The 24850-nt window shown below is 37.3% G+C and overlaps 1 protein-coding gene across 2 annotated transcripts in view; it reads left to right on the plus strand.

Annotated features, from left to right (window-relative positions):
- Positions 1–24850, plus strand: part of MRC1 (mannose receptor C-type 1) — a 127812-nt gene that overhangs the window by 74418 nt on the left and 28544 nt on the right. For both annotated transcript variants that reach the window (XM_069086266.1, XM_069086267.1), the window contains exons 9-21: positions 4310–4417; positions 5744–5859; positions 7746–7894; positions 10738–10937; positions 11956–12080; positions 12932–13019; positions 14653–14797; positions 15439–15480; positions 15966–16129; positions 17561–17628; positions 21794–21894; positions 22917–23059; positions 24275–24389. In XM_069086266.1, coding sequence (XP_068942367.1) covers positions 4310–4417; positions 5744–5859; positions 7746–7894; positions 10738–10937; positions 11956–12080; positions 12932–13019; positions 14653–14797; positions 15439–15480; positions 15966–16129; positions 17561–17628; positions 21794–21894; positions 22917–23059; positions 24275–24389 — 1564 coding nt within the window. The remainder of the gene's footprint in view (positions 1–4309; positions 4418–5743; positions 5860–7745; positions 7895–10737; positions 10938–11955; positions 12081–12931; positions 13020–14652; positions 14798–15438; positions 15481–15965; positions 16130–17560; positions 17629–21793; positions 21895–22916; positions 23060–24274; positions 24390–24850) is intronic.

Genomic DNA, 24850 nt, shown 5'->3' on the forward strand with positions numbered 1-24850 from the left:
GAACTCAGGTCCTCCTGACTCCAGGGCTGGTGCTCTATTCACTGTGCCACCTCGCCGCTCCAAATATAGCACTTTAAGGTGCTCATACTCGTAGGTTGGAAGCTTTCAGCTTGCTAAGAATCCTAGGTCTTCACCTGCTACAAATGACCAGTATGAACCTGGGCAGAAGGCAGTGTGGTACTGTGGAAGGAATGCTGGATCCAGCGTTACAAGACCTGACTCTCACCAGGAGTGTGCTGGTAAATGTTTAAAGACCAAGTCTCTAGGGCAAAAAATCGAACAACCAGATCTCCAGGGGAAAAAAGTACCAACAACACAATTTTAATTCTAATCTGTATAAACACTTTCTCCATCACTTTCTTAAGTCTAGATAATAAAACAAATAAACAAACCAAGCCCTGATTTGTAATATTTGCTAGTTTCTGAGGAGCAGATGCTCATGCTTTAATTTTAGCAATGTACTCTGGGAGCTGGTATGAGCTGGCTCCAGCACACACGTGGTTCACATCCTAATTCTATTACTAACTACCTTGGACAAGTCACCTAGCCTCTCTGTGGCCCTAGGATGATTGTAAAGTGTAGCGATTGGGCTCCACTTCTGGCATCTCTTCCAGCTATAAACTGATAAACCTATGAGCCTGTGATCCGCTTCTTATACTTTGTTGTATAATTTGGAGGGAATCACTTCAGCTCCCTGAACCTTTGTTTCCTCATCTCTAAAAGGGGCTCTTCCTACTAGGATTATGATGCTCATGCTACACATTTAGATGTCCCAGAAGTCTCTGTCTGATTTTAAGACAACCTAATACCAGACAAAGATTTTTGGTGCCTACTACGTAGGAGTGCTGTTTAGCCCTGCATTTTCTTAAGTCTTATTGAAATGTAACTACTTAATTTTTTTCTGGACTTTATAAATAATAATAACATCTGACACTTTATATGGCACTTTAATTTTAAGATTTATAAAGTATTTTATATAAAGTTTGTTATTTGAATCATGTATCAACCCTAAGACACAAATACTACAGGAATTATTTTCTTTATTTTACTGATGAAGAATCAAGGCTCAGGTTAAAGTGACCTATCAGGGGTCATTAGTTAAATCACTAAGCTTTTGCTTAAGTACTTACACTTAAGTGCCCTGTGCTGTGTGTTGGGCATAAAATTAAAGAAGAAAGAATATCAGTCTCTATTCTCAAGGATCTTATATTCTATAGGGAAAAGATAACTCATAAAAGGAATTTGATAAACAGATGGTGGGAAATGTCTGTGTGTTTGTAGAGGATTATGGGAGAGAAAGTCCTGAGAGTCAAGAGGGCAGCCTGGAGGAAAAGGAAGACATGACTGGCCTGGTGTCCTCTTTAACATAAAGGTTCTGGGAGGGATCAGTCAATCAGAGGGAGAGGCCAAGAGGGTGATGAGTACTTGTAGTGTGTAAAGTCCAGTGACAGAAGGAACTTCAAGGGTAAAAGAGATTTCTGTGTCGTGCTGAAGAAAGCTCAGTTAGGAATGTAGCTAGTAAAGCTTAGAGATGGGATCTGAATCAGGTCTTCTTATTGTCTGATGCAGCTAGTCCATTTTCACAATTGAAAGTATTTTTTCTGGGGTGGCTAGGTGGCACAGTGAATAGAGTACCAGCCCTGGAGTCAGGAGTACCTGAGTTCAAATCTGGCCTCAGACACCTAACACAAAAAACTAGCCATGTGACCTTGGGCAGGTCACTTAACCCCAATTGCCCTCCAAAAAAAAGCAAGACAAAAAGTATTTTTTCTTCATTTTAGAATTTTTTCCTATTATTTGGTTGACTTAAGTATGTCTAAAAATTTTGATTTCTATTAAAAAATGTTGAGCACAAGGTATATATTCATTATTCCCTTTAAACAAATCCTCTGAACATTTTTTAAAAAGCAATCAGGGTTAAGGAACTTGCTCAAGGTTACACGGCTAGGTGTTTCTGGGTGGGTGCTAAGTGTCTGAGCCCGGATTCGATCCCCAGGTCATCCCGACACTGGAGCCAGTGCTCTTACTCTCTGTGCCACCTGGCCGCCCGCCTCTGAACATTTAAAGCAAATAAAAATGTCCCTTTGATTTTCCCAGTCTGTATGTGGTGATTTCCATGAGGTGCTGTGATTCTAGTAACTTTCAGGTACAGGATACAGGCAATGATAACATGGATAATAGAACCCCTTAAAGTTAAAGATGCTTCAGCTGTGGTTGCCAGTGAGCCTAGGGTGGTCAAATGTGAAACTGAGACATGTGTAGAGTCTCTGTCTCCAATGTTGACCTGCCAAGCAATGTTTGAAACATGTTCCTTCCTTTGGTAAATTTGTCTTCCTTGGTGGATCTTGTACAAAATGCCCAGGGGGTTCAAGAGATCACATCTAGGATTATAGAATTAGGTCTGGAAGGTATCTGAGATCTAGAAGATACCTCATCTAGTCTAACATCCTCATTTTATAGATGAAGAAAGTGAAACTTACAGAGACCCCAAAGCACTCTGGTAGTGAGAGGCAGAAATGAGATTTGAACCTATCATCCCACTTCAAATGTAGTATGGTGGGCACTGCACCATGAATAATTGAATAGAAAGACATAAAGAATTTTCTTTAAGAGATGTTCTCTAGTTTTCTAGAAATTTCTCCTTTTCTACTCCCTGACTCCCTTCCCTTTATTTTTATTTTGTTGTTTATATATTTTTTCACTCCATTGCAGCAGGGACATTCTTGCAATTATGGTTCGATTTGAGGCTATATAGAAGGCAATTATATTCTCTGTCTCTCTGACTCTCTGTCTCTATGTCTCTGTCCCTCTCTGAATCTGTCTCTCTATCTCTGTTTCTGTCTCTTCTTTAGGCAGGTGTCTTGTCAGCTGCTAGACTTTCTACACTTGCAGACTTACTGTGAATATTTGCTTAATGGATAATAAAACGAATGAACAGAGACCACAGATTTGGGGCCGTATTCATGAACTGCACGTTCACAGCACTAAACTAATGGCCTCTGGATAGAGTGCTGGGCCTGGAGTCAGGAAAATCTGAGTTCAAATTTGTCTTCAGATGTTTTCTGGCTATGTGATCTGGGTATCTCTTACCATCAGTCTGCCTTGGTTTTCCTGAACTGTAAAATGGGGATAATAGCAGGTTCTTATGAGGGTCAAATGAGATATTTGTAAAGCACTTAGCACAATGCTGGCATACAGTTGGCACTATATAAATGCTTATTCCTTTCCTTTCCCCATTAAGAAATTAACTGATCACCCACATAGAAACACCTGAGCAAGTTATTTAACCCCAATTGCTTAGGGGCGACCAAGTGGCTCAGTGAGTAAGAGCACTGGCTCCAGTGTTGGGATGACCTGGGGATCAAATCTGGGCTCAGATACTCAGCACCACACCCAGAAATAACTGGCTGTGTAATCTGGAGCAAGTTACTTAACCCCGATTGCTTAAAAAAAAAAAGAAATTAACTGATGCTCTGATCAGGAAGAATAGCATGTCAGGGTATAGTTAGGGGAGGGAAGGTGATACAATGAGATGTTTTGGGGGCATCCAGGGACAGCACTAAAGCACCAGCTGTTGGGTGGGAACACCACGAAGCCTGGAAGGTCATTGTGCCTAGTTCCCTAGTTCCTTTACTTGGAAGGTTCTCATGCCGCAAATGGTATTGTGAGAAGAATGGTCCCAGAATGACCTCTAGTGGTCTTGTTGAGTATATACTTGAAATCAGTCAAAAGACAAGGTAGGGAAAAGCAACAAATATTTATTAAGTGCAAGTCCTTTATAAAGATTAGCTCACTTGCAAGGTAGGTGCTATTATCACCCTTATTTTACAGTTGAGGAAACTGAGGCAGAGTAGTTTGTGACTTTCCTAGGGTCACACAGCTAGTAAGTGTCTGAGGCCAGATTTGAATTCAAGTCTTCCTGATTCTAGGTCCAGCTGTCTCTATCCACAGTGGCCATCTATCTTCCTCTGGCAAACAATGTTCTTAAGGGGTTTATATTCTAGTTAGGAAAGAAACAGAAAAGGGAGCTGAAAAGTGGGAATGTGTGTGAAGGCACATGTCATATTGAAGTTTGGAAAGTCCAAGGCTCAGTCAGGTGATTGAAGATTGACCATCCTGGACCCTACCTCTAAATGGAGGAATTAACACATCTGTTGCATGCTTTGTGCCAACCACCATGCCAGGCACTAGAAAGAAGAATTCTTGACTCTCAAGGAACCTACTTTAGATCTTGCTTTTCCCTCGCAGAGGCACAGTTGCAAAAAGATGGAACGGTCTGATCAGTGTTTCTTTTCTTTGTTTTCCACAGGATGGGTACTGGGCTGATCACGCCTGTGAGAATCATTTTGGTTACATCTGCAAGTCGAAACCTCTCTCCAAACCCCCTGTAGTGGAAGTAGAACAAGGCTGCCAGAAGGTACGTGTCAATGTGTTAGCAGGAGCCAGGATTCTATGCTTCATTGGTTTTCATGATCCATCCAAGTGGCTCATGATCCACAGCAAAGTCTATAGCACTCAGATACGACTGTCTTTCCCAGCGGCCCTCCAAGGTTGCTACACAGTCAGAAGATGTGTCTGGAAGGGAATTTGAAGAGGAACAGAGTCAATGAAAATGAGGACGGCAGTTTGGATGGTGGGAGCAGCGAGATAATAAAAGGAGGGCAGAGTGCCCAATCAAGTCTAATGTGATTAAAGGGAAAAGAATGAACATTTAATAAGCACCTAATTATGCCAAGCACTTTGCTTTATAAATATTGTCTTATTTGATTAAGGAGCAAGGGCTACTTTTCATTTTGGGGGGGATCATGGATGATGGTATCATGAAATTATTCTACCCTTAGGATTCAAAAGGGAAGTCAGGTGAGTAGTTGGAGTGTAGACTGAATGGGGGAGGTAATTGCTCCTGTGTGTAGTGCTGAACTTGGAGCTAGGAAGGCATGAGCTCACTCACATCCCCTCTCAGTCACTTTCTGACTGACTGACCACAGACGTTACTTAATATCACAGCCTCAGTTTTCTTCATTTATAAGATGGAAAGTCCCATCCTTCAAAAAGTATATGATTTAACTGAGGTGGGGGAGAAAATGATTCTTTGGAGATGATTGTGTTCCACATCTATCCCATGATGCAACACTGTAAAATGTTATCAAAAAGTGGCACCTTTGTTTCCGTAGGAAACTTGGTATTATTAACAGAGCTTTACAATTTCTCAAAGTCCATCTAATTTGCTCTCCTTCTCCTGTTTAATTCAGGGCTCAACTCAGTCCATTTGGCTGTCTGATCCAGATACACACACATACATGTGTATACATGCATATATAAACATATACACACATATATTCTAAGCCATCAAAACATTGTTTAGGTTTTGATGTCTTAGATCTCTGGTAGAATTTATTGAGGATATAAATTTTAAGTTAAATCTGCATTGTTAATATTTATCACTTTAAGTTTAGACAATCAGTAAAATAATAAATCAAGTTCTAATTTATAGTGTTTGCTGATTGCCAAGATATAAATGATTGCACTGAATTTTTAACAATCAGCTCTTGCTAACAGGTTCAAACTGGTTCTAATACACCCCTGTGTATATTTTCAGTTCCATCTCACATTGTTCATGTTCTTTGAAAGTTTTTAGAAATTTCTCCCCCATTTACATATGTCTTTTCCTTTAAAAACATACCTAATAAAAGAATTTGAAAGTCTATGAATATTTTATACCATTGTATGATTATATTAACAGGGATGGAAAAGACACGGCCTTTACTGTTATTTGATTGGGCAAACACTTTCAACATTTGCGGTAGCAAACCAGACCTGCATAAACCAGAAGGCTTACCTAACTACCGTGGAAGACAGGTACATAATGGTTTTTATTTTTTTGTTAAATTTGTGATGGAAGGAATGGGTAGTGGAAAGCTTTAGGCTCTAAAGTGTTCTATATATTTCCTAATTTAAAAAAAAAAAACGCCTAAAGAGTGAGTTATAAATTATCTAAATCTAACTCCATTCTTCAACTCGGTAATATAAAACAATACTGGGCATTTTTTTGTTTTGTTTAGTTTTAAACAGGCCTTTGATTTCATTGGTAGTTAGGCTGCACAGAGGGCTAGAATTGAAATAGGAAGACATAAGTGCAAATCCAGTCACAGAACATTAACTATGTGATCCTGGCCAAGTCACTTAACCTCTGTATCTCAGTTTATTCATCTGTAAAATGAGGAGGGCTTACAACAATAAAATATCTGTCAGGCTTCTTACAAACCTTAAATGCAATATACACAATAATAATAATAAGAAGAAAAATTCTCGACAAGGTAACTCCTACTACCAGTGTGGTTCATCTGTAATTTACAATTACAATTTCTAATCTTAGAGATCTGCATAGGGCATAGGCAGGGTCAGTGATTTGCCAAAGGACACGCAGCCAGTATGTGTCAGAGCTGAGAGAGCTTTCAATCCTTGGTCCTGCTCTGTCAAAATATAATTTTGTATATACTAACTCAGCAATATAACTTTGTAGATAGATCAGCTCCATTGCTAACTTACATCGTGACCTTGGATTCATCAATGTATCTCTGCAAGAAAAAAGAATGCTTTGTCAATTCAGAACCCAAGGAGTGACTGAGTTGGGTGATCGTGGTTGTAACTCAAATTCATATAGTACTTTCAGATCTAAGAAGTGCTTCCCTCAAAACAACCCTGTAACACACGTCCACCTTGTACACACAAGGAAATTAAAGGTCAGACAGATTTTCTCCATCATCCTTCTGCATTCATTCCCCAAAAGATTTTGTTATTGTTCTTCAGTTATTTCCTACTCTCTGTGACCCCATCTGGGGTTTTCTTGGCAGAGATACTAGAGCAGTTTGCCATTTCCTTCTCCAGCTCATTTGACAGATGAGGAAACTGAGCCAAGCAGGTTAAGTGACTTTGCCCAGGGTTACACAGTTAGTGAGTATCTGAGGCTGGATTTGAACTCAGGAAGAAGAATCTTCTTAACTTCTACTCTACTTCTATTAGCATTTTCATAGCTTTTCATCCCTGATTCTTCCTGGAGATTACTTTTCAAAGTTTCTGCATCACTTAATATTTGGTACCTTTGTCTTACAGATTTAAATGCAGCTAAGATGGTATGGTCCCATAGGACTTTTAACATTTTGCTGTTGTTCACCCTATGTTTATAAAATTCTGCTTAAAAGTAGCTTTTTGTGTTTTTTATAAGTTTTCATGTTTCCATATGTTGAACTCAGCATATTGGGTCAATGAATATTTAGTCAGTGAATTCCATCTATAATATCTCCCCCCCCCCCCGATTTACAGATTCCCTTAAAGGACATATTGTATATATAAAAATCCATATACAGAACATTATGTAGTATCTGGATGGTACAGTGGATACAATATTAGATCTGGGGTCAGGAAAACCTGAGTTCAAACCCTACATCAGATACTTATCAGTTATATGACTCTGGGGAAATTTAACCACTGTCTGCCTCAGTTTCCTCATCTGTAAAGCACCTACTTCCTAGGAGTCTTGTGAGGATAAAATGAGACATTTATAAAGAGCTTTGTCAACTTTAAAGTGCTATATAAATGCTAATTGTTATTATTCTTATTGTTATTACTAGGCAGTAACCAAATTGTACAAAAACATAATTGATACATCTTTTCTAACTTGTTTCTTAACAATAATTTATGAGACATTCCCATAATATAATTGTATGTTTTCTATTCTCTCTTAGATATGAACAAGCCTTTTTGACCAGTCTTGTTGGACTGAGGCCTGAAAAATACTTTTGGATTGGACTTTCAGATGTAGAAAACAAAGGGGTGTTTAAGTGGACCATCTCTGAAGATGTCCAGTTTACCCACTGGAATTCATTCATGCCTGGTAATTGTATTGATTTGAATGCCCTAGTTCACATTCAAGTCCTTCTAGTCTGTGTTGTCTCAATAAATATAGTCCAGGACAAAATATGAACATTCTATTTTTCAGTAATGATATTGGTCATTTTGTTATATATCTCCTTTTTTGTATCATTTTCAGCACTCAAACAATTAAAAAGGATTTTATTTGCCAGGTTGGCAGATAGTTTGGCATTTGCAAAACACTTTTTTTTTTTTACATTTTGTGGCAAATGCATGTTTCCAGCAGCTTCCCAAAGATAGTTTTTTAAGCTCAAAAACTTCAAAAGTCAACTAAGAACTTCAAGATATTTCAATGTAATCTTTTGGGGGGGGGGTGAGAGAGAAATGTGCACAGTATTGGAAGGAGGAGAGAGGGATGATACTGAGAAGAAGAGGACTATTGGTACCTTTTATGCTGTGATTTGGATTCCAGATTTAGAGCTGTAACAAACCTTTAAATTCATCTACTTTAAATCCCTTATTTTACAGATGAGTTAAATGGGGGTTATAGAGCTTAAATGTCTTACCCTAGGGTAGATAGCAGCATCCTTTCTGCTATACTGCTCCTGGTAAAAGACTGAATGAAACACATTCTGGAGAACACGTTGATTCATTTCTGTATCAATGTGGCAATATGGCTTGAGCTATGTGTTAAAAGAAATGAGGATTTTGGGGAGGTGGATAGACGGTGGAAATGTATTTCAAGCATGGGGGACCACCAGTGTAAAGGCAAAGAGAGGAGGTGGAGAATAGTGTGTGAAGAAGTCAGCAGACCATTATGATTGAATTGTAGAGACCATGGTGTAAATGACATGTAAGTGGAATGAAAAAATAAGAAGGATCCAGATTATGAAGGACTTTAAATACCAACAAGTTAATATTTCATGTCTGTGGCTATAGGATTCCTTGTCCATTCATTTGCATTCCACCTTCCTCTTTATGGATTCATAAATGCATATTCAGTTTTTTGATTCTGCTTCTGCTTTTTTTAAACTCCGCATTATTTCATATAGATCTTCCCTGCTTTCTTTTTATCATTCGTATGTTGTCAATGTTAGTAACATTATTAATATGTCATTACATTAACGTGTCATTTATTCAACTGCTCTCTTCTTGTTAGACATTTAGGTTGTTTTCAGTTCAAAAAAGGTATGATGAAACAATTGGGTAAAATAGTGTGATCATTTTTGCAACTTTTACATTGAATTGTCAGATTACTACTCCACCAGCAGTAGATGAATGTCCCTGTTCCTCCACAACTTAGCCAGCATTGAGTTTTGGTGATGCTATTTTATTTAATTATGCTATATAATAATATAATATATAATAAAATAATATATAGTATATAATATTTATTTTATTTTTGCCATTTGATGTGTGAGGTGGTACTTCAAAGTTGTTCTGATTTTCATCTCTTTGATTATGATTGAGCTGAGAATTTTCTCAGGATTGTTAACAATTTTATTTCTCTCTTTTGAAAACTTTCTTTCTGTCCTTTTACAGTTTATCTATTGTAGATTGAAAATGAAAGTGAGACTTTTAAATGATTTCTTATGTGTTCCAGATACCAAATTTTTTATCTGTCTTATTTGTTTCAACGTTTTCCCAAATGTTTTTCTTTCAGCTCCATTGGTTTTCATCGTATAGGGTTTGAAAAAGCAATTATATAGTCAAACACGAGAGATAGCATGACGTGTTAGTTGGAGTACCAACCTGAGAGTCAGCATGCCTGATCTCTGTTGTGTGACCATAGGCATGTTACCTACTCTCAGTGTTCCAGTCAATTTTCTGTGTGAAAGTTATAGATAAAATGAGATCAGAATCGATGAAGGGAGCTTCCATAGTGAGAATACCCATACTGATGAAATAAGTGGTCTAGACACATATATTCCATACAATAACAAAATAATAAATTACTATACAACATAATCTATTTGAATATATTCCAGAATTCCAAAATATTAATCTTTAAATTGTTGGACATTTAAGGATTTCCAATTCTTTCCTATTAGAAATAGAGTAGCTATGATTTTGGGGGGATCAAAATGGTTCTTTTTTCCTCCAATTTACTAGATCAAAAGGTTTTGATCAGAATAATTTTTAAATGAAAAACAGAATGTAAATTTTTAAAAATTGAGACAAAGTAGTGTCCTTGGAGTCTGGCCTAAAATATAAGGAAAGAAACATAACTGCTTGTTAATATGCTAAATTAAAATATTAATTTACCTCCATTTACATTAGAAAATTGGTGTTTTACTATTGTGTGTATTATTTGGGACTCTAAGATGAACTTTGAAATATATTTTAATACTTTGATCCACTTATGTTTACATGTAAATGTCATTGTGATTTTTTCCCAGTTATATAAAGAAACTTGTTGCTGAATTGATTATTACTTAAATAGATATATTAGTATAGGGGTCTAAGCTTTTTTCTCCATCATTTCCCCCAATACATCTTTGTTTAGTCTTCTCATTATTCCTCAGATGTGCCATTTTTATTTCTAGCTCTGCGCCTGCTTCGTGTTTTCTCCTTTGCTTGGAGTGACTTTCCAATGGTTTCTAAATCCTGTCCCTCCCTGAAGAACCAATTCTACTTCCACCTCCTCCATGATTCCTTGCCTGGATGCTTCAGCCCACAGGATATCCTTGGGATGACTGTAGCACTTAGAGTTTGTGTTTTACACTCAATTGAGACCTTTTTCATGGTCTATATTATTTAATGTTTACTTTATATTGTTTACATATACCCATGTATATGAAATAATTTCAATCCTGATAGAACTCATAGAAGAGTTGTGATAACCTCCCTCTATGTTGTGTCTAGGACGAAAGACAGGGTGTGTTGCTATGAAAACCGGGATTGCAGGTGGATTATGGGATGTCCTGAAATGTGAAGAGAAAGCAAAATTTGTCTGCAAACACTGGGCAGAGGGAGCAACTCCTCCACCAGTACCCACAACCACCCCTGCTCCAAAATGTTCAGATGGATGGATTTCCAGTAGTAAAACAAACTTGTGTTTCAAGGTAAATATTAATCATTAAGCCGAAAAATAATTTAGAATATTTAAGAATGAAAAATATCCTGTGAATTCCTTTCATAGTCCTGTGCTTCATCACCTCTTTTCTTTTCTTTCTCTCTGAAATCTTCTTGCCATACTCCTTAACTTGCCCAACCTTTTCCTATATGAGAATTTCCCATTTTTCTTGTGCTAATGTATTTTCTCCTACCCTCTCTGCCTGGCTCAAAAGGTCCAACATGTCAACCAGCTAAATGATAAAATAATCCATACTAGTGGAATTTTAAGGAAGGTCTCCAGAGACAATGTTCCAATTTTTGTTGTCTAACTCATTGGTAGCTAAACTCATTGCTAGCTATGATAATAATGATGATTTACTAGGGGAGATACTTTTGGAAAAGGCCCATTAATTCCCCTCAAATCACAACCTATAAATAACTAATTATTTTCTATAATATAGAGGGATGACTTTGACTCTGTTCCTTGTGTTATCAGAATTGTATTGAACAGATTTTATGGTTGGGATTTAAATATTCCGTGTTTGCAAGGCAAAATATACTTTCTGATGAAGTAAACATATTATATACATATGGATACATATAAACATATTATATAGATGGATACCTATATATTCATGCTATATACACATGTATGTGTAAATAGATGCATATGCATGTGTATTTGCCTGTATATACATATATGTATATATTATACTGGCCCATATAGAGACTGTGTAAAATCTGCACCTATATCCACAGATGGTGGAAAACCCAAACAACTTCTCCTACACTGCACATTGGAAAGTGTTTCTCAGGCTTGCACTATGGGCATCTTTTAGAAGTCTATCTGCAGTACCAATAGTTGTGGGCAGTCAAACTAAAACCTACAACGTGGCCTTAGTTTACTTCGTCATACTTCTTTGCTGTCCCATGTCAAATGAAATCTCATCCAATGAAAGAAATTCGGTTTCTTAATTTAATGAAGTGTATTGCAAAAATTTTTTTTGAAATGTATTTTACTTCTAGGTTTTTGACAAAAGCAAATACAATAAGAAAACATGGTTTGACGCTCGTGACTTTTGTAGAGCAATAGGTGGGGATCTTGCCAGCATCACCGGTAAAGAAGATCAAATCACGCTATGGCAGAACATGTAGGTGCTATTTCTCTACACAGTTCTTTTTCTTTTAATTGGTTATTGATAGTTGCATCAATAATAGTCTTGGATTTCTTCTGAAGTTATTGGATCATACTGATACTAAAGAAATACCTACATAGGGGCGGCCAGGTAGCACAGTGAGTAAGAGCACCGGCTCCAGTGTTGAGAACACCTGGAGATCGAATCCCGGGCTCAGACACTTAGCACCCACCCAGAAACACCTGGCCGTGTAACCTTGAGCAAGTTACTTAACCCCAATTGCTTAGGGGTGGCCAGGTGGCTCAGCGAGTAAGAGCACCGGCTCCAGTGTCGGGATGACCTGGATCAAATCCAGGCTCGGATGCTCAGCTCCACACCCAGAAATAATAACTGGCCGTGTAACCTTGAGCAAGTTACTTAACCCCAATTGCTTTAAAAAGAAATTAAAAAAAAAAAGAAATACCTATATAAGTTAGAATTCTCTATAACAGTCCCGAGCCAATGTCCCACAGTTATATCTTCTCCCTCCCATATATGCACCCAAGGACAGATTTAAATGATAGATTCTTTTTAGATATGTGCTTAAATAAATTGTGAATTGTATTGCAGCCTATAAACTCTGAGTATCTTTAGGTTCTTTGGAATAATTTCTCATAAACTTTCTGCTGTTTTGAGTATGTCTCTGTATACTAACACAACTGTAATTTATGAAGGCCGATGCTCAGGCATTGCTGTTGTGTCAATTTATCTTAAATGTTAGTCAGTTTTATTTTTAGACACAACTTTCAACTTTTGGTTCTTGTAGATTGCCAGATTGATTTCATATAGTATTATGTATTGTTTTTGTCTTTAATATCTTTTTTTAGAGGTACTTCGAATTACCATGATGTCTTTTGGCTGGGGTTGACAATTGCAAATACTGATGAGGGATTTACCTGGTCTGACGGTTCCCCAGTGAGTAATTCCCTTAGTTATTCTGATGCAAGAGGGATTTTGTTATTTATTTGTGATGCTGATCATTTAGTTTGTACTAGCTTGGGGATGTGTGGTTTTCATGACTGTTTGGACTCTACTACTTTCTTCACTACTTAGGATTTAACTTCTTAGGCACCCAGTTAGTACTGTCTTCCCAGATAACTGTAGCAAGTTTTCCGAGTATGGTTGGGTGTGTGAAAAAAAGTAGAGGGAGCTTTGGCATTGTCAAGGAATCGATGATTGTGAGATGAAATGGTTTTCTGCAATTTTTTAACTTCTTTGACTCATCCTTCCCATGACTTTTTTCTTTTGTATTTATTTTCTTTTTATTAATTTTATAGGTACCTTTTGTTTTTACAACAGCTTCATTTACAAATCTATCTCTCCTCCTTCTCCTCCCCAGCAAGGTATTACTTGTAACAAAAAGCACAAAGGTGAAAAAGCAATTCAGCAAACTAACAAATATATCAATTGTGTTTGCAGATCCATAAGACAGAATTCAAAAGCAAATTTTCTTGATTTCATATCCACACTCTACCTACTGTTCCATCTAGCTGTCTTTAAGAGACTTAAAGAAAATTGTTTTCTTGGAACTCAAGGTCATAAAAATACAGAGTAGTTTGGTACTGCAAGTCTGGTTATGTTTTTTTTTTTTAATCCTCTTTTATAGGATTAAAATTCAGCTGATTTTACTGAAAGGAGGTAGGGAAAGTCCTAGAATCAGTATCAGCATACCTGATGAAATTGAAAAGTTTTGGGACAGGACAAAACATCCAGAAACTTTTTCTTCCTACTAATTTGAGACTTGCTTCTGAACCAAATACATCCTTTTTTTTTAACAATATTTTTTTCCCCAATTGCATGTAAAAACAATTTTAACATTCTTTTTTTTAAATTTTGGATTCCTAATTCTCTCCCTCCCTTTCTACTTTGCTCCCTTAGACAGTAAGTAATTTGTTACAGATTATACCTAATGCAGCCATGCAAAACATATTTCCATATTAGTCACGTTGTGAAAGAAGAAACAGACCAAAAAAAAAAACCAGACACATAAAAAATAAAGTGAAAAGATAGTATGCTTTGATCTGCATTCAAACTCCATCAGTTCTTTCTCTGGAGGAGGATAGCATTTTTCATCATGTCCTTCAGAATTGTCTTATTGTGTTGCTGAGAATAGCTAAATCATTCACAGTTGATCAGTGCATAATATTGCTATTACTATGTACAATGTTCTCCTGTGAACCAAGGCCATTCTGAGAAAGAATAGACAAGAAAGTAATTTAAACTTGAATCTTCCCTTTACTAGTTGGACAAAGCATATAGGCACTGGACCTACAGTATAGAAAATATAGAAAATTCCTTGGGGAATAAACTCCTTCTCCTAATGCAGATCAGCACCTTCTCTGAAACTTAAAGTTTTGGAAAGTTGTTTAGAGCCTGAGTGGTTCTTGACTTTCTCAGGAGTATTTGGTCAGTATTTCTCAAAGGCAGGATTTGAACTCAAGTCTGCCAGGCTCTGAGGCTAGCTTTTGATTGCCTGTGCCATTCTGTCTCTAAAGCATATGGATCATATGCAAACTATAACTAACTATAGTTGGTGTATTCAATCTAGGTGGCATATGAAAACTGGTCCTATGGTGAACCAAATAATTATGGCAACATTGAATTTTGTGGCGAGTTGAAGGCTGATCCCAGCATGCGCTGGAATGACATTAACTGTGAACTTCTTCGCAACTGGATTTGCCATATCAAAAAAGGTAGGATGACACTACCTCTATATGGGACGTATGCTCTCGTCCCCTCCACAGTTTGGAGACAAAATCTTCCTTTGAAAAGATTTAAGTAGGAATAACAAGAAGGATACAGTATGGAAGGGGAAAATCATTCTTTCATTAGATAAGAAAGAAGTGGCAGAATGAAGATAAGAGAGGTGGGTACTATTATTATCCCTATTTTACAGATGAGGAAATTGAGGCTCATCAAGTTTAAGTGAATTGTCCAGACTAATACGGTTAGTAAATATTTCAGGCAGGACAAATCTAGATGCTTGTCCATTTTTTAAAATTTCATTTATTGTAAATGTTTGGGAAAATAATATACTGCAAGGAATTACATCTGATGTTTCATAAACAAATAAACCACCCCTACTTTTCAGAATACTGGGTATTGGAAAAAAATTATAGATAATTTCACAAACAATTCTCAATTATCAGAGCTCAATTTATTTATTGCAAGTGTTGTCTTCACCTCTTTGTGGACTGCTGAGTGATCTGTTTAACTCATAAAGGTATACAAAAAAGAAGAGAGAGGAAAAGAAAAATGTTTAATTATTCATCAATGTTGCTCTAGCCTATGAAGCTTAAATTGATCTTCTGTTTTAATTTTCTTTGTCTTCTAGGAGATGAAGTGAAACCAGAGCCAACACCTTCCCCTGAAAGCAGTATGTGTTTGCTTATTGTTCAACTATTCAGTTCCGTTATGTTTTTTTTTCTTCTGTTTTGCTATTCAATTAAAAAAAGAAAGCACGGAGGTAAACTCTCAGGCCCTCTTCCTTTTGCCTTGATTCAGCATGAACATGCCTTGACTCAGCTTAGCAGGATAAGGCATCTCAATAGGATCCCAACCAATAGGGCCCTAATATGCTAGCATTAGGTTCTTTGTGTTATGGAGAACAGGGGGGCAGAAAAGTTTCTGGACACTTGAAAGAAGTGGATTCTTGGTGCTGAATGATCCTGTCCATTTAACCAAATGCCTCCCTCATCCTCCCCTATATGCCTACATTCTTACTTTGGGGTCTTGGTGTAGATATGCAGTTATTTCCAGTTGAGTTGTGTTGCTACTCTCTCTTTGTGACCTTTGAGCCCAGTGGCTGCTCCCTGAGGTTTTATGGGTCCCATCCCTGACATTTGTTCCTTTATCTTTCAGACCCCCCAGTCACTGAAGATGGATGGGTAGTCTTTAAAGACTACCAGTACTATTTCAGCAAAGAGAAAACCACAATGGAAAATGCACGGGCATTCTGCAAGAGGAATTTTGGAGACATGGTTACCATAGAGGGTGAAAGTGAAAGAAAGTTTCTGTGGAGATATGTAAGAAAAACATTTATCAATTTGAGAAAGAGGGAAATAACAGGCTGAGCAAAGATAAGACCTTGATTTCATTCAGAAGGCATAGCAGCCAGTTTCATACCTTCAAGTAATATGCCAACCTCTAAGCATGGGTCCATACTTGCCACTTTCCGAGAGAGCAAGAGAAGGAAGTTGGGTGGGGCAAGATTGGTGGTGCTGAAAGAGACCTGTTGGGTATTGTTGGCATGGGGATGACTGTGCACAGGTCCCAGAAGCAGGGTTCATATTTGCCTGTATAAATGCATGCCCACTCAGAGCCCATTAACGTGTTCTGTGCTGGCTCTGTACTAACCCTTCAGAACTTTATGTGATGGTAGAGTGTTGCTACTTACATGAGGCTCCATTGCCATTTCACCTCCATGTCCAGTTGCAGGTTGTTGGATAATGGTTACCAGTGCAGAGCCATACTGCAGCTCTGCATCTGGGCCAGGGGGTACACTTCCTAGTGGGGCATGCTTTCTCCTCATTGTCTGCTTATTCCAGATCCTCTCTGACCTCTCTAGACCTTTGTCATATAACAGTTCTGGTTCCTTATCTGGCCCCATTCCCAGGGTCTCGTCTCCATGATGCCCCTCTTCACACTGTGTCCTCTGCACTCTGACTCTAACCCCTTTCCTCATCCTCCACACATACTCACCTTCTTCCCTGTCCCTCCCTCTCTCAGGGTAAGAGTCTTTGGTTTTTACTCTAGGTGGGAACAGAGTTCTTCACTAAAAACACTTGGTCACTTTCTTTCCTCTACAAAAATCATCATGGAATGCTTAATATTTATGCAGCTTCTTTGCAAAGAGCCCCCAAAAGTATAACACGAAAATTGATGCTTTTGTGAAAGTAAAGCAATAGCAGAATTGCAAGAAGAAAATTATTTCCTCTCTAAGAAGACTGAGGAGTAAAGTCTAACATCTTATATTTGGATGCCTCTAATTTGACTTTTTACCTCCTTCATATCTATGGAGACTAGAATTCAAGAGAAGATTTCTGGTATAAAATGGTGGAAGGAGAATTTGAGTCCCACTGTTTAATGATGGGAGAATGTCTTCGTTAAAATGGTAGCAAAGATGTTTTGTTGATATGTGCATCAGAGATGACAGAAAGTATGTCATATAGGATGTTTATAATGGGTTTATTTGCTTTGGTTGAAAATGCATTTAAAGTGTTATGTAGTGTTTTTTCTTCCACTTATAAATAAAGCGTTATTTACACAAAGATTTATATAAAGATATAAATAAATATTATCTAACCTTTTTCTGACCAAATCTCAAAATAGGCAGAAAACTATCCTAAAGTGTTCAAATGTGATATCTGATTAATCAAAGAGAACAGAAATGTTGGCTGAACTTACTTGATTCTTACATAATTAAATTAAACCAAATACTCATTTCCATATTTTAGATTTCCACGCTTGACTCAGAGGCCACATATTTCATTGGCTTACTCATCAGCCTGGATAAGAAGTTTTCGTAAGTGAAGCTAATATATATATATATATATATATATTTTTTTTTTTTTTTTGGTTTTGCAGGGGGCAAGGCAGGGCAATTGGGGTTAAGTGATTTGCTCAACATCAAACAGCTAGTGAGTGTTAAGTGTCTGAGGCCAGATTTGAACTCAGGTCCTCCTGACTCCAGCTCTATTCACTTCACCACCTACCCACCCCTAGTGAAGCTAATCTTAATGATAGTTGCAGTTACATGGTGACTTATGGTCACAAAGCACTTTTGTATAATTCTCTTGCATGGTGTTTGCAGTGACCCTGTGAAGCAAGCAAGGCAAGTATTATTATCCCTTTTTGAGAAGAGGAGCTGGAGGCTGAGAAGGGTTATGTGATTTGCCCAGGGCAGACAGCTAGTCAGTGACGGATCCAGGATTCAAATTTAGATCTTTCTAATTTTGGGTTCAATGTTGTCTCTGTTCTAACATGATGGTTCCTTTGATTAGATCCAATGGGCAACATCGGTTGCTCTCACCAAAGTTAGACTAAATCAGCTGTTTAAAACAATTTGGTAAAACTTAATATGTAACATGCCTTTAAACTAATGAAATTAGAATTTAAAAATTTTTTTCCTCCAGCTTGATAAGTCGAATTTTATAAGTAGGGAAGATTGTAGCAGTAAATTCTTTACGTTTTTCCAGTTGTGTCCAACTCTTTGTGACTCCATTTTGGAGTTCCCTTGGCAAAGACACTGCAGTGGTTTGCTATTTTCTTCTCCAGTTAATTTTACAGATGAGGAAACTGAGGCAAGCAGGGTTAAGTAATTTGCCAAGGGTCTCATAGCTAGTAAGTGTCTGAGGCTGGATTTGAACTCAGGAAAATGAGTCTTCCGTACTCCAGGCCCAATGCTCAATCCACTGTGCCACCCAGCTGCCTTCCCATAACAAACAACAACAAACTTTTTTTTTCCTCCAGCTTGACAAATCTTCCCTAAGTCATGGAGAATATTGTTTCTTTCTGTAGTACTCTGTTTCCTTCTTTGTTCTAAGACAGCAGTGCCTATCTCTGAAGGATGCACTGTAGCAGATATAGCGAATTTATTGGAAATCTCATATCATCTTTATTTGTATTATCCTGGGCAAATGAAACAAAACGTCTCCCATGTTTTCCTACTAACTGCTGGAGCAACGTAATTGTGAAGTTAAATCTCCACAAATGAAATTCCCATCTTTAAGAGGCTTATCTGAGATGTTTTCCATTAGGTACCATAGAAAGAAGAAAGGAAATAAATGTTTGTTGTGTCTAATACATGCCAGGCACTGTACTAAGCACTTTACAAATATGTTCTCCTTTGATCCTTGCAAAACTGAGAGCTAGGTGCTATTACTATTGCCATTTTTACAGTTGAGGAAACTGAGGCAAACAGGTGAAATGAATTGCCTATTATCACACAGTTAGTAATTGTCTGAAACTGGACTTGAAATCAGGTTGAGCTATCTTTTATCTCTTCTTTGTTATCTGTCTTTTTATATCTTCTCCTTTGGTGACCTATCCTTCATCTCTTATTTCTTCAAATGTGAGCATACTCCAATGCTCTGTCCTGGACCTTCTTTCTCTATATTATCTTTCTTGGTGATTTAATCTGCTCCCATGGGTTTAATTATCACCTCTACATGCATGACCAAAAATCTCTTTTTTCTAGCCCTAACTTTTTCATTCACTTTGTTCCTGTGTCAACATTTGCTTGCCAGATATCTTCATCTAGCAATCTTATTTTCATGTTATGTGCAACATGTCCAGAATTTCACTCATCATCTTTCCTCCCAAACCCATTCTTCTTCCATACTTCTCTGTTCTTATTGATGACATCACCATCCTCTTATTCACCAAGCTTTGAGGCACTGGCATCATCTTGGATTCTTTCTCCCAAATTTAGTCAGCTTCCAAACCCTGTTGATACTGTCTTAACATCTTTGGAATACCTCTTCTCCTCACTCATATGGCTAACCCTTCAGTTTGATCTCCCATCCCTTCTCCCCTGGACCATTTTAGGAACCTTCTGAGTCATCTCCCTGCTTTCAATCTCCCCCTTTTCTAACCTGTCCTTCATTTAAACGTCAAGATAATCTTTCTAAGGCACAACTAAGACCATACCCTTCTCCTTCCTGCTCAAAAACCTTTAGTGACCCTTAATATAAAATTAAAACTCACTAGTCTGCCATTTAGGACCTCCAGAAGAAGCCTTCCATATATCTTTTCACAAATACCCTTTTCCCACCAACCCTGCCTACTCAACACTCTCTCCTCAACACTCTATCTCCTGTCTCCGTCCATGCCTTGGAACCGCTCCTTCTTCATCCCGCCTCTCAAAATCCTTATCATCTTTCAAGGCTCAGATCAAGTACCAATTCTTATACAAAGCCTTTTCTGATACCCTTACTCACTATTGCTTTTTCCTTCCTAAAATTAACTTCCATTAATCCTATGTGTGTGTGTGTGTCTTATTACCTCTAGTAGAATGTAAGCTCTCAACAGGAGAAATTATTTTATTTTAGTCTTTATATCCCAAGCATTAAACACAGTGACTTAGTACAGTGTCTGGCACATAGTAGGTACTTAATATTTTTATTAATAATAAAATAAATAAATCAAAATAATAAATCAGTTTTTTGACTGATGTACAAAATTTACAATTAATAAATGTTTGATGAATTACTACCTATAGATAGATTGAATGTAGTGATTTTTCTTTTTTTTTTTTTTACCACAAATGATATTAGTCTTCCTTAATGCTTATTACTTTTCTCTTTTAAAAATATGTCTAGCCTATATCTGATTGCTTACCTGTCTTAACATGCAATTGGGGGCAAAATAAAGTATATCAAAATACATTTTATTGATGCCCTGCATCTTTACATCTCTGTCATTTCACACCACCCTTCTAGTCTGAACTCCTCCTTGGGACAAAGAAAAACAATTAAACAAAAAATATTCTATAACCTGATAATATGACAATATATGCTACATACTATATTCTGTCCTAATATTCCCACAGATCTTTGCCATAATGCAAATTGCTTTTCAAATAATAAATGACTGATGTTCCTTTTTACAAGCTATGAATATTATTAGCCTTAGTCAGGCTGAGAAGAGATCAGAATAAATTTATGTAGATCAACCCATGATATATTCTGACTCCTGGTTAGTTTTGATTTTGTGGGAAAATGTGTCCGTGGGCAGGATTTTAGGTTTTGTTTTTGTTTTTGCTGTTTTCCATCTGTATCTGTAGAAGGCTGGAGTTTCCCTCCACTATCACATCCTTCCCTCCTTGTTTCAGTAGAATATAAACTTCTTAAGGGGGAAGCTAAGTACAGTGGGTAGAGCAATGGAATTGGAATCAGGAAGACTCATCTTCCTGAGTTCAAATCTGGCCTCAGACACTTACTTAGCTGTGTGACCCTGGGCAAGTCACTTAGCCCTGTTTGCCTTGATTTTCTTATCTGTAAAATGAGTTGGAGAAGGAAAAGGCAAACAATTCTAGTATCTTTGCCAAGAAAACCCCAAACAAGGTCATAAAGTGTCAGACATGACTGAACAACAATAAGCATCTTAATGATAGTAGCAATTTTTTGTTTTCATCTCTGGTTCCCCAATGTCTAGCATAGTGTCTTACACATAACAGTAACTTGATAAAAGTTTATGAAAATAAATGAATGGAATTGAATGTCATCGTACTGAATGATACAAAATTCTCACACCTGTCAGCAAGACAACATGGTTGGCTAAGGTGAAAGATGCTGGCAAACAGTAAATGTGGATGAGATCAAAGCACATCTTATAGAATAAATGAAATTTTGTCATCTAATGAGTTTTGATAATTTTCATAGGTATCACAGGGTTTTTAAAAAATCATCTTTCAGGGGCAGCTAGGTGGTGCAGTGAATAGAGACCGGACCTGGAGTCAGGAGGACCTGAGTTCAAATCTGGCCCCAGACACTTAACACAAAAACTAGCCATGTGACCTTGGGCAAGTCACTTAACCCCAATTGCCCTCCAAAAAAAACAAAATGAAAATCATCTTTCAATCTTTCTACTATAGAGTTTCTGTGATATTAAAATAAACTAGTCCCTCACAACTATGTTTGTGATGGAAACAGGTTTCTAATTATCTCCTGGTATGTTTACTTTGGCAGATGGATGGATGGTACTAAAGTGAACTACGTGTCTTGGGCTCCAGGTGAACCCAATTTTGCCAATGATGATGAAAACTGTGTGGTCTTATATTCTTCTTCTGGTGAGCTAAATTATAACATTACCAAATTTATTATATATAGATATACATATATATAATGTATAATATAATAGGTTCTTGATAATATAATATGATAAAATATTATAATAACATATTGCATAATTATATATTATATAATATAATAAAGTTCTAGAATTACTATTAGCTTCCATAACTTCCTCTGCCCTTTTTCTTTCTTTTTTCTTAATTTTCCCCTATCCCTCAAGTCTGACTAACTCTGAACACTATATAGTCTATTTTGATCATGTAAGAAGAAAAACAATCATCCCCACAACTGTCAAACTGATACTCCTAAAGAATAGATCTATATCCCTTCCATGTTCAAGAAACTTCAGAGCCTCTAAAATGAAATACAAATTCCCTTTTGGAGCATTTAAAACCCTCCACTACATGACTCCAACCTGTATTTCCAGATGGATTTCTCATGACTCCCCATCATGTGACCTATATCCCATTCCTTATCCTTGATGTTTCAGCTCCTGACCCCTTCATGCCCACTGTCCCCCAGGCTTGCCATCTACTCTCTTTTCAACTTTGCCTCTTTGAATTCCTTGCTTCTCTCAAGGATCAGCTTAAGTGCCACTTCCTAGAACCACCAGGTCATTCCTGATCCCTTGAATCATAGACTCCCGATTTTTTAGAACATACTTTCTCTTGATTTCTCCATTTGCATATTGTGTCCCACCTCATCCCTACCCCCCATAGATTGTTTTTGTCTTCATGTCACTAGCACCTAACATAATGCTGGGTAGGTACCTGGTAGAAATTAAAACATACGTTTATTAAATTAATACCACAGGTATTTCAGAGAAGGGAAAGAGAAGTGCCTTGAATACATTTTTCCTAGGGACTTATGTAAAATTGAATTTTATTAGTAGTCTTCTACTTTTAAATATTCTTATGGGACCAAAAAAGCACTTAAAAGTATAAAATAGTGTGTTTTTCTTCATTATAAATGTTTGTCTAATATAGCGAATTCACCTTTTAAATGATTTTCTTGACAGGGCTTTGGAATGACATTAACTGTGGTTTTCCGAATAACTTTATCTGCCAGCGACATAACAGTAGCATCAATGCCACTGTCTCTCCCACACCAGCTCCGCTTCCTGGAGGATGTCGGGGGGGGTGGAAGTTTTTCCAAAACAAGGTATTATAGCTATTACCAGCAGGCTCTTTATCAATCAGTGTGGATAGGCTCAATGAGACTTGAGTAGAACAAAGAGAATATTTGCAAAAGTAATGGATATAGAAAGCTTCTCGTGGGGTTTGAATGGAACTGCCTATTAAAAATTCTCAGTGGCAAGTGAGAGATCACCAGGTGTGGTGTACAGGCCTCTGATCTCATCCTCCATGGAGGCTGAGGTCATTGGATCTCCTGAGCTCAGGAGCTCCAAGGTACGATGGGTTACATGACTTGAATGTATGCAGTAAGTTTGATATTAATAGGGTGAGTCCCACCCGAAGCAGAAGGGCACAAGGTTGCCTTAAGGAGGGGAAAATTAGGTTAGAAATGGAGAAGACCAAAGCTCTTGGAGTGATCAACAGTGGAATTGGGCCTTTGAGTAGTCAGTCTTTGTTCTTCTAGTTTGGTGAGATGAGGAAAGTTATGAAGTCTTAAGGAAAGAAGAGGAGAGGAAAAAGGAGGAAGAAGGGAAGGAAAGAAGGAGGGAAAGAAGGAAAGAAAGAAGGAAGGAAGGAAAGAAGGAAGGAAAGGAAAGAGGGAGGGAAGGAGAGAGGAAGAAAGAAAGAAAGAGAGAAAGAAAAGAGAAAGGACAGAAGGAAAGAAAGGAAGGGAAGAAGGAAAGAAGGAAGGAGATATTTCAAGACTATATGCCTGGGGCAGCCAGGTGGCTCAGTGAGTAAGAGCACTGGCTCCAGTGTCGGGATGACCTGGATCAAATCCAGGCTCAGATACTCAGCACCATACCCAGAAATAATAACTGGCTGTGTAACCTTGAGCAAGTTACTTAACCCCAATTGCTTAAAAAAAAAAAGGCTATATGCCTTATTTGTCCTAAGAAAGAACACAGCCATGAAGTTTTATAAGTTTATAGCTTTAGCTTTAGGAGTGAAATAAACCTAAAAGGGCATCTTATTTTACAAATGTGGAAACTAAGTCCCAGTGAAGTTAAATGATCTAAATCACACACCTAGTAAATAACAGTGACAGGATTCGAATACGGGCCTTATCCTCAAACTAGAATTATTTCAAGAGTACTACTGCCTCTTTAATAGATCTAACTCTAATTTTTATAATTCAATTCAGTTACGAGAAAATGTACCTTTTGTCACATTCCTATGATTAGATTATTTTTTTTTACCATTAGCTAACATGAATAGATATTGTTTTCTCCCATTTCAGTGCTACAGATTCTTTGGATTTAAAGGAGAAGAGAGGAAAAATTGGCAAAATGCACGTAAAGATTGTCAGAGTTTTGGAGGAAATCTGGCTTCCATACACAGTGGGAAAGAACAAGGTACAGTACAAAGGCTGATGACACTCAATAATTAATGATAGTAATTCTTTCTAAACAACTGAGGTACTTGTCTAGCATGTTACAGGTGATAAATATTAGATAATAATAAACCAGCTCCTATTGATTAATGAGTTCCATCTTGTTATGAGGAAATTATTTTTTAGGCTACTAGGGTCTCTAGTAAAGTAATAATTTATAATGTAATAAGCTTATCTGACAGGATCTAGTCCAATATTGACAAAATCTTTCTCCAGGTACCTCAGAGTATTTGCCAGCACATAATTCACAGAAGCATTGGTATCATCATAAATTGATACTTGTTGATTATATCTGGGGACAGGAGATTGTCCAAGATTCTATGATAAATCAATCCTATTGTGATTTATATCCTATTATTAATTGCTGACCTAGGAGCAGGTCACAGAGTTCCTACTTTAAAGCTACAAATATCGGAGAGGAGA

The sequence above is a fragment of the Petaurus breviceps genome, unplaced genomic scaffold, assembly GCF_028583685.1.
Source record: "Petaurus breviceps papuanus isolate PSGF00001 unplaced genomic scaffold, PetGlider_PUasm1.0 178, whole genome shotgun sequence".
Lineage (NCBI taxonomy): Eukaryota > Metazoa > Chordata > Mammalia > Diprotodontia > Petauridae > Petaurus > Petaurus breviceps.